This window comes from Echinops telfairi, unplaced genomic scaffold (genome assembly GCF_000313985.2).
Source record: "Echinops telfairi isolate 266 unplaced genomic scaffold, ASM31398v2 ScPeMD7_7400;HRSCAF=8409, whole genome shotgun sequence".
Lineage (NCBI taxonomy): Eukaryota > Metazoa > Chordata > Mammalia > Afrosoricida > Tenrecidae > Echinops > Echinops telfairi.
In genome coordinates, this window is record NW_022111300.1 from 37,156,832 (window position 1) to 37,166,464 (window position 9,633).

Sequence of the window (9,633 nt, forward strand, 5' to 3'; positions counted from 1 at the left end):
CACACACACCCCTACTCAGCGACCCTCAACCCCAGACCAAAGGTCTACCAGTACCCCAGCTGCTTCACCCTCAAGGGACAGCTTGTCTCCAGAGGCCCCCAGATCCCAGCTACCCACTGGTCATTGTACAGCACATACCAGCCCCCACACCCTTCCTTATTCTGACCTGGGCTGGTCCCTGAGTCCACCCCTCGGTGCCCATTGAACCGCACTGGGCCTGGAGTGTCTGCAGGGAGAGGACTAGTCATTGGAGTGGCTTCTTCCCTGCTTCCCCTGCTGTGCTTCCCAGGTCACCTGCCAGGTGAACAACCAGCCCCATATCCTTGTTTGCCTTCTTTCTCTGGAAAACCCAACCCAGGGCACGGTACCAGCCCTCGGCTCCCCCCACCCCATCCCCCACCCCCCACGGTGGCACCCTCCCCTCTGGGCCCCTGGTTATTGATCTGGGAAGTTGGACAGCAGTGTCTGCACTGCCTCCACCACTGTCTGGAACAACAGACAGCTGCGCACACCCGGTTGTCACCATGCTTGGGAGTCTTGTTCTCAGCCTGGCAGGGTTGCGACTGACCTGCCTGTTCCACTCTGGCCCCGACAGCCATCGATTTTCTGGAGAAGATCCTCACCTTTAACCCCATGGATCGCTTAACGGCTGAGATGGGGCTGCAGCACCCTTACATGAGCCCCTACTCGTGCCCCGAGGATGAGCCCACCTCACGCCACCCCTTCCGCATCGAGGACGAGATTGACGACATCCTACTGATGGCCTCCAACCAGAGCCAGCTCTCCGCCTGGGACAGGTGTGGCTCCAGAGGCCCCAGGCCTGCTGGCTCCAGCCCCCACCCCCACCCTCCCTTCTCTTCTTTGTCTCTGCAACCAGTCCTTCTGTCCTCCAAGCTTGTAGTCCTTTGGTTGCTTACCCCAACTTGGCTTCCTGTGCTTCTCTCTCCTGCCCCCACACCCACCCAGTAAACAGTCAAACCCCAATGCGCCCAGCTGGGCCTCGCCTATATAGGTCAGGGTCCTTCCTCTCTGCACACAGTCCCCACCAGAGTGGGCTGAGCACAAGACTAGATACAGCATTGAGCAGAGTTTAAATGAGCACCTCCTCTGTCTGACCCAAACCCAAACCCAAACCCACTTCCTGAAAGCCTTTGCAGCAATCCGGAAAGACAGAGTAGAACTGGCCCCTTGAGTTTCCAAGGCTGTGAGTCTTGAAACAAGCACACAGCCACGTCTTTCTCCTACAGAAGGGCTCGTGGGCTCCTACCACCCATCTTCTGGTTAGCGGCTGATAACCACTGTGCTTTAACCACCGTGCCACGGGGTTCCTCTACTGTGCATACGAAGCCCACACCCAGTGCCCCCAACTCAATCCCGGCTCACAAGGGCCCTGTGGGACTGCGTAGACCTTCCCCATTGCGTTTTTGAGGTGGTACATCTCTATGGCAACCCACAGCTTCACTTTCCTCCTGAGGAGTGGCTGGTGGGCCTGACCGCTGACCTCGCAGTTAACTGCCCAACACAACGCATAACCTACTGCGCCACCAGGACACCAACAGAAGTCCGCCAAACACTCCACACTCACTGCCATCTGGTCGATTCTGACTCGTGGTGACCCGACAGGGCACAGCAGAACTGCCCCTGTGGGTGTCCAAGGCTGTAACGCTTTACAAGAGTAAAAAGCCTTGTCTTTCTCCAATGGAGCAGCTGGTGGTTTTGCACTGCTGACCTTGTGGTTCAGCAGCCCCATGCATAACTATGCCACCCAGCAAGGCCACCGAAGAAAAGACCTGGTAACCTGCCTCTTCAGATGGTGTGTTAGGCAGGGTTCTCTAGAGAAACAAAACCAAGACACTTATGATTTTGTATATATGTATATAAATGTATATAAGAGGACAGATAGATACAGCAGGAAGGAATATAACAGCTAATTAGTCTACACAGCAATACAGAGGGCTCAGTTCAACTCACTTCCATGAGACAGTTAATACAGTGGAAGTCCTTCAACTCACGAGGGCCACTGGGTCCAAACTGTCCAGGAAGCAGACAGCTGAGTCTTCTGTAGAGCAATGCAGGCAGTCTGGCTACAGGCAGCAAACAGCAGGGCAGGTTACCAACAGTCAGCAAGATGACAGACTCCACAAGCTCAAGCGATGTATACACCAGCAGCATGGTCTTGAAGGAACCTCAAGCTCTAGGGACATGAGCTTGGCTATCCTACAGGTAGTGTAGCTCAAAACTTGAGGCAGAGAACTCACTAAAGCAGCTGCACACTGGTCTGATCACCAGAAAGCAAGGGAGAGAGAGAGGCTGGGCTTGCTGAGCCATATTTCTCTTTGCCCTCCAATCAAACTGTGACCTTATTAATCCCACATATTCCTATTGGCCAGGTTGGCACAATAAACCTACCCATCACAAATGGTTATTGCATTCCATCAAGTCAGTTCCGGTTCATGACGACCCCATAGGATGGAGTAGAATTTCTCCCCAAGGCTGCGAACTGTGGGTCGTGGGTGGCCCATCACCCTTCCTGTCAGCAGCTGAGCAGTCAACCCTTGCTTTGCCAGGGCACCTTCCATGAAAATGACAGTCAGGAAACCACTCCACAGCAAATGACAATGGCTGCCTGGGGATCTGAAGAGCCCCACAGAGGGGGTTCACCTTGAGCAGGCTGGAAATGTGTTCTTGCCAAGAAAACTGCCGTGGGACCAGGCAACGCACACACACAAAACAAGCAAAACTGCCCATTCATTACAAAGCCCTTGCATGTGTGTTGTACCATTTGCACTTCCCCTGGCTGTGCCATCGAGAGGGCTCCTTCATGGAGGTTTTCCCAGTGACACGTGGGGAAGCTAGCGCTCAGAGAGGTTAAGGGATTGCTCGGTGTCACACAGGTCATTCTTGGCCCAGGTGGGGCCCTGCCCTATCTGCATCCATGTCAGACACTGCTAAACAATGATGGGATTTTTTTCCATCAATAAGAGCCCTGGTGGCATAGTGGGTTATGTGTTAGTCTGCCAATCTCAAGGTCATCCGTTCAACCCCACCAACCGCTCAGTGGGAAAGCTATGGCTGGCCGAACATTACAGCTTCAGAAACTCCATGGGGACGTTCTACCCGGTCCTGCAGAGTTGCAGAATTGACTCACACTGGGACTGTGCGTTTGCTTGTGTTTTACTTTTCTTGCCAAATGGGCGCCAGCCTCAGAATCCATCTTAGCACTATGGACAAATGAAGACTGAGGAGAGGACAGGTTTCGCTATTAAAAAATAATAAGAATACATGTCTGCTTAGGCCCTGACTACATTGTGCCAGCCCCTCCATTCTGGCATTCTTAGACCCTGCAGCTAAATCCTGGGCCAGCCCCATCTGCTAATCCTGGGCGGCAGTGTTGGCAACTGCTCTGTTTAGAAATAGAAGCCGAGGAGGGCTAAGCAGCTAGAACTCTGAGGGGGCCCAAGTGGGAGTCCCAGTGCCATGGGAAGTGACAGCTAGTTACGTAAATGACAGATGAGCAGTGTCTTCTGTTCAGTCACATGACAGATGATAGCTTTCTGAGAAAGAGGCGCCACAGGAGGGCCAGGGCAGCACAGCTATTTTGGGATGAGCCTGTTGGTTAGTGGTGATTGGTAATTCTTGTCCCCATCAGTTGGAAATTAAGGAAGCCTCTCTCTTCTGCCACTCCGTTTGAGGCCTTGACTCTGGGTCCTGCAAGCCCCCACTCCACTCCACAGCATTGGGGGCCCCAGAGCACTGGCTCCCTGAGCCCCATCTGAACAAAGCTTGTCACAGCAGCGGCTCAGGGACAGCACAGTGCCAGTACAAACTGCAGCAGAGTTGCTTTGCTGCCCAGCCAGCAACCCTGACCAGCTCTCTCTTAGCGGGAGCACCTGAGCACTGCCCTTTCCTGTCCCACCTGCATGAGGGAGACAACAGGGCGCGAGGCCCTTCCTGCAGGCTCAGATGCTTTGGGCAAACCACTGGCCCTTTTGGAACCCCAGTTTCCTGTGGACAAAGCAGAACTGAGGACACAAACTCCCAGGATTGCTAGGAAGACAGCAGGTCATCAAGGCATGCACACACACACACACACACACACACACACACACGCACACACGCACGCACAGCATGGAGCAACCAAGAGCCTGGGTCTTCTTCCTCCCAGAAACCCCTGCAGTTTTCAGATACTCCAGAGAGAGAGTATGCTCGCCTCCAGGAGTGATTTTTGTTCTAAAGGCTTCAGTCAGTCACGGTCAGTTCAGGGGCCTCCATGCCCCATGGCCACAGCCAGGGGATGGCTGTTGACCTATCTACCTGTTTACATACCCAAGCCAGCCTGTTCTTGGTTGCTGGTTTTCCTGTGTGAGCACTAGGCGGCCTGTCTGGGGACCAGCTGGCTGCTGGCTGACGCCTGCCCTGGACTCCCTACATCCCCTCAATTCTGCATGAAGCCCCTGGCCAAGGGGGAAGGGCTTTGCCTGAGCTGACAGTCCATTAGTGGTCCTGGTTAGGAACCCTGGTGACAGCGGTGAGAGTACCCAGTTGCTAACGGAAATGCTGTTTTGAGCCCACCAGCCATGCCATGGGAGAAAGATTCACCAGCCTTGGAAACCCTCGGGAGCACTTTTCCTCTGTCTTGTAGAACTGCTCTGAGTGGGATCCACTCAAGAATGCACAGCCTCAAAAGTTGACTCTGAATTCCATGGCACAGGACAGCCACCAGGAGCCAAATCCCAGGGACCCTGATCCTCTCCAATGACTTACTCGCTCCCATCCAGTCAATGCGGACTCCTAGTGAACCCCTCTAGGTTTCTGAGACGGTCAGTGTTTACTGGAGTAGAAAGCCCACTCTCTCTCCCACGGAGCTGCTGGTGGTTTCGAACTGCCAACCAGGAGGACCACAGCCTAACGCATAACCACTACACCGCCAGGGCCGCTGAGTTTCTCCGATGCTGCCTATAATGGGTCCTGGGCCCCCAGGTTCCACCTGCTCTGCCCCTCTACAGGGTGCTGAGATCCACCAGGGTCAGGGTCGCAGCCTAAGTTGAGCCTTAGAATCACCTAGCAAGTTTAAAATCAGAGTGAGGCAGCTCCCCACCCTAGACCAGCAGAACCAGAATTGGGATTGCAGGCATTTTATTTTATATCCTCCATGTGATGCTAAAAGGTGCCCTCGTGGTATAGTGAGTTATTCGGGGGGCTGCTTACCACAAGGTTAGTAGTTCGAACCCACCAGGCACTCCAAGGGAAAAAGATGAGGTTTTCTGTTCCCATAAAGATATACAGCCTCAGGAACCCAGGGGGACAGTTTTACTCTGCCCTGTAGGGTCACTATGAGTCGGCCTGGACTCGATGGCAGGGAGTCTGGTTTAGGATGTGATGCTAATCTGCCAACGAGGACCAGCAGCACAGGCATTGCCTGGGAACTTGTTTTAAAGACAGAGCTACTGACCCAGAATCTGCATTTCCTCAAGATACCCATTTTAGCAATACCCTGCTCAGTATGCCGCTGGAAGGACCCTGGGTGCATTGGGAGTGGGGAGCACCCAGTGAGCAGGAAATCCCTGCTTTGTTCCCTCCTGGGTTGCAGGACTGCCAAGAACCAGGGCCGGCACATCGTAGATGCTCAATAAGCATGTGCAGGGCTGCATGCAGAGGCCTCGCTCTCTAACATACGGCATGTACCCCGGGTGCCACTTGAAGGGGGCGCCACTGAGCAGTTCCTCTCCTCTTCCTAAAACACGGGGACCATGTTGCCTGGAGCTGTCCCCACCCCACCCACTCAAGTCCCTGCAGGTGCCAGAAGGGGCTGGGAAGGACGTTGCAAGGTGCCGCCAGGGCTTCAACCTGTTCATCGTGAAATTGGGGTGAGGGGTCATTTAGAAGTTTCCCCTGGCGTTCTCCTTGCTGGGCCCCTGTATGAAGGAATGCCAAAGAAACCTCACTGCCTTAAAGGACCAAGTCCAGCACCAGCACCTCTCCCCACCCCCCACCCCTGGGCCCTCAATGCCCACATCACCCTCTCATTTTGGGGGGAGGACTGGGCTTCCTCCATGAAAATGCCCACGCTGGGGGTCCAATCACCGCTCCGTGTATCCCATGGCAGGTACCCCGTGAGCCTGTCGTCCGACCTGGAATGGCGGCCCCAGGATGCGAGCGAGGTGCAGCGCGACCCCCGCGCAGGCTCGGCGCCGCTGGCCGAGGAGGTGCAGGTGGACCCACGCAAGGACTCGCAGAGCAGCTCGGAGCGCTTCTTGGAGCGCTCGCACTCGTCCATGGAGCGCGCCTTCGAGGTCGACTACGGGCGCTCCTGCGACTACAAGGTGGGCTCACCCTCCTACCTGGACAAGCTGCTGTGGCGCGGCGACAAGCCGCACCACTACTCGGAGCCCAAGCTCATCCTGGACCTGTCGCACTGGAAGCAGGCGGCTGGCGCGCCCCCCACGGCCGCGGTGGCGGGGGACGCGGTGGCGCGCGAAGAGGAGCCTGCCAGCCTCTTCTTGGAGATCGCCCAGTGGGTCAAGAGCACGCAGGGCGGCCCCGAGCGTGCCAGCCCGCCCCCCGACGACCCCGGGCGCCACCTGACCGCCTCGCCCCCAGGCCACCCCGCCCCCAGCGACGAGGGTGCCAGCCCCCAGTTCGACCTGGACGTGTTCATCTCGCGGGCGTTGAAGCTCTGCACCAAGCCCGAGGACCTGCCGGACAATAAGCTGGCCGATCTCAACGGAGCGTGCATGCCTGAGCACCCTGGCGACCTGGTGCAGGCAGAGGCCTTCTCCAAAGAAAGGTGGTGAGGGATGAGGGGGGCGCTGGAGATGAAGGGTCTCTCCTCGGAGCCCCACCCCAGGGGTGGGTCAGTGCCTGGGGAAGCAGGGCCTGACAGGAGCCAGCCCCCCTCCCTGCTCCCTGGGTTAGCAGACCACAGTGAAGGATCCTAGGAGCGAGAGGAATGTCCAATTCCCTAAACTGCCTTAATAACTAGCCTTTAACCTCTGGGAGTGGGTTGGAACAGGAGCCTCCCTTGGGGGCTGTCCACAGCAGGGAAGGCCTGGGTGTCTTGTGAGGGGACGAATCAGAGCCTTAGGCCTCTGCAGGTCTTACCTGGGTGTCCGGATAGAGGAAGCCGGCAGACAAGGCGCTGCATCCATCTGGCAGGAAGGACAATGAGTCAGGCCTCAGCAACCAGCTTTGAGATGGCAGGTGAGTCAGGGCCAGGCAAGCCTGGCATCCCAGTCTCTTGTACCCAGGGCAATGCCTGCCTCCCCACCAAAGTCTTTCTCTGCCAGGGCCCTCTGCCCGTCCAGTCTGAAAACCTGGGCCAAGACGTCTCTTCCCTGCCCCTTCCCGCCTGGCCTGTTCAGCTGGCCTTTCATCAAATCAATGTTTCTCATTTTCAGAAACCGGCAAGTAGCCAGGAGACATACCCCCCTCATCACCAAGAAATTTTTTTTTCTGTTTCCTCAAGTGCTTAAATGTTCTCGCCTGCTGCACCCCCATATTTCCCGCCCCCATCCACCCCATGTAGTCAGAAGTCTTGGTTTCAGGCCAGACCCTACTGGGGGCTCCATGTACACGCCAGCCTCTCCCAGGCCAGCACACACAGCTCTACAGCACGTCCTGTGCATTTTCCCGACACGCACGCATGCACGCACACCCAAAGAGACGGCCCTGGGTCATCACAGATGAGTCCGAGGACAAGCCATTCCATGAATCCCCTAGCCCCCTCCCCAGGACCCCTCATACATCACCACCACCCCACGCACCCAGCTCCTCTCCAAGCCTACCTTGGGCGGGCCCTCCTGTTCTCTGCATGAACAGCCCATGCCAATGGCAGCCCTGAGCGTCCTCCACGAAGGAAGCACGCCACCTTAGAAGGCTTCGCCGGAACTGGGCGTGCTTCTTGAATCCTGCCCCTTGGTTGAAGCATCCATTGAGCCCACCCCTGTAAGCATCTCCCTGGTAAAGAGCACACCCTACAGAACTGTGCTGGAGACCTAGAGACATGGGAGCAAGGAATCCAGAAAGGAATGGGAGTGGCAGAGTGCCACCCTGAAGGCCTGCAGGCTCAGGAACCAGCCTGGGGACCACAGGCCACAGGAAGGGATGCCAAGCAACCTTGCCTCTCTCAGCTTAGGCCAGAATGGCTTTGCAGCTGGAAAACTCAGAGGTCCACCACACCCAGACCCTGGGGAGGCAGGGGGTGGACTTCACCGGCCCTCGGCAAAAGCATGGGGTGCACCAACAGTCCCCCCAAACCCAGTCCAGGGGAGCACCTTGCCATGACCCCCACTGGAACTCAGCTCTTCTCACGCACCCTGCCCTAGAGTCCCCAAAGACACCCACAGGAAGTCTGGCCAGTCCGGAAGTAGAGGATTCCCAAATCCACTCACCTCGCAGCACCTTAAATTGAATCTGCTCACTACAGTTTGTACGCTGAAACCTGCAGCACGGTAGACAGTTACATTTGGAAAACGCAGACCTCACCACATTGACCACTTTTTCAACAGAAAGTATATAAATAGAAAGTGTCTGGGAGCTTTTTGTTTCATTATTTTTTAACAATTAAAAAAAAAGATAGGCCGCCTTCCCCAACCGCCCGCCCCACGTGCCATTTGCCCTGATAGGGTGGTTTCTCTTTGTTGGTACAGGAACACACTGCTGAGGGTGACTGGGAGTTTGATAGATGATGGTGGTTACAGAAGAATTGTTATTACTACTCATGTTTTGAAAGGGGGGATACAAATCTATTAAAGGCTTGATCTGGACAGGCCAAATAAAGTTTTACTGGAGCATAACCACTTTCCTTTCTTTCTTACCGGCTCCCCTCTTGAGCAGCAACTGGAGTCTCAGAGCCTGTCTGGCTTCCTCATGGCAACACAGAAGGCCAGTGGCCTTAAGGTTGGAGGAGAGGAGGAATCCCTGCCGACTGGTCATCAGAGTGGCGCCAGAATCCTCTGGGTCAGGGCTGAGGACCATGTTGTGGATCTCAAATCCAATCCTTGGGGAACAACTCCACCTCTGACCAAGGCTGGCCCTCCCCTCTGGTCCCAAAAGGCCACTTACTTCCATCATGGGAGCTGGGGGAGCGAACAGTCAGCCAGAGCCACACCTCACAGAGGCCATTTCCGCATGAATGGCACTCATCTCAAATTCCTGCCCATGGGGTCAGACCGGCCCTTCTGCACACTCAGCCCAGCACCCCCCTTAGGGGCAGGTGTAGAGCCTGCCAGTCCTGCTGGGAAGCAGGAAGGGTTAGAATGGCACAAAGCTCTGGCCAGGAGCACAGCCTTCTCTGCCTCAGTTGCGGAGTTGCTAACCAGTAGACACAAAGAGAGAGAGAGAGGAGAGAGCTATATAGCTTCTCCACTTTCATTCCTGGGCTCTCTACTGAGGTCAAGCTTTCCAAGCCCAGGGAATGTGTGGGCAGGTTCAAGCCCATGCCCTTACTTCGGGCTGTTTTCACTGCTCTTCCGAAGTAAGAGGGTGGCCGTTCCAGGGGCCACTGGAGTTGGATTCTCATTGGCTGGAGTTGGTTCCCTCCACCAGCCCAGGGATGGTGATTGTTGGGCAGGCGGTAGCTTGAGAAGAAGGGGAGTATGGGAAGCCAGCCTATGACCTGCCGCAGGCCTATAC

At 55.9% G+C, this 9,633-nt stretch overlaps 1 protein-coding gene across 3 annotated transcripts in view; it reads left to right on the forward strand.

The window, feature by feature from the left end:
• MAPK4 (mitogen-activated protein kinase 4) overlaps nt 1-8,784 on the forward strand; it is a 51,365-nt gene extending 42,581 nt beyond the window's left edge. Inside the window, exons 4-5 of one of the 3 annotated variants that reach the window (XM_013004783.2) lie at nt 596-797; nt 6,107-8,784. In XM_013004783.2, coding sequence (XP_012860237.1) covers nt 596-797; nt 6,107-6,794 — 890 coding nt within the window. In that variant the 3' untranslated portion in view covers nt 6,795-8,784. Of the gene's footprint in view, nt 1-595; nt 798-6,106 lie in introns of those variants that run through there. The other 2 variants (XM_045296176.1, XM_045296175.1) reach the window with 2 other exon arrangements.
• Nucleotides 8,785-9,633: the final 849 nt, after the last annotated feature.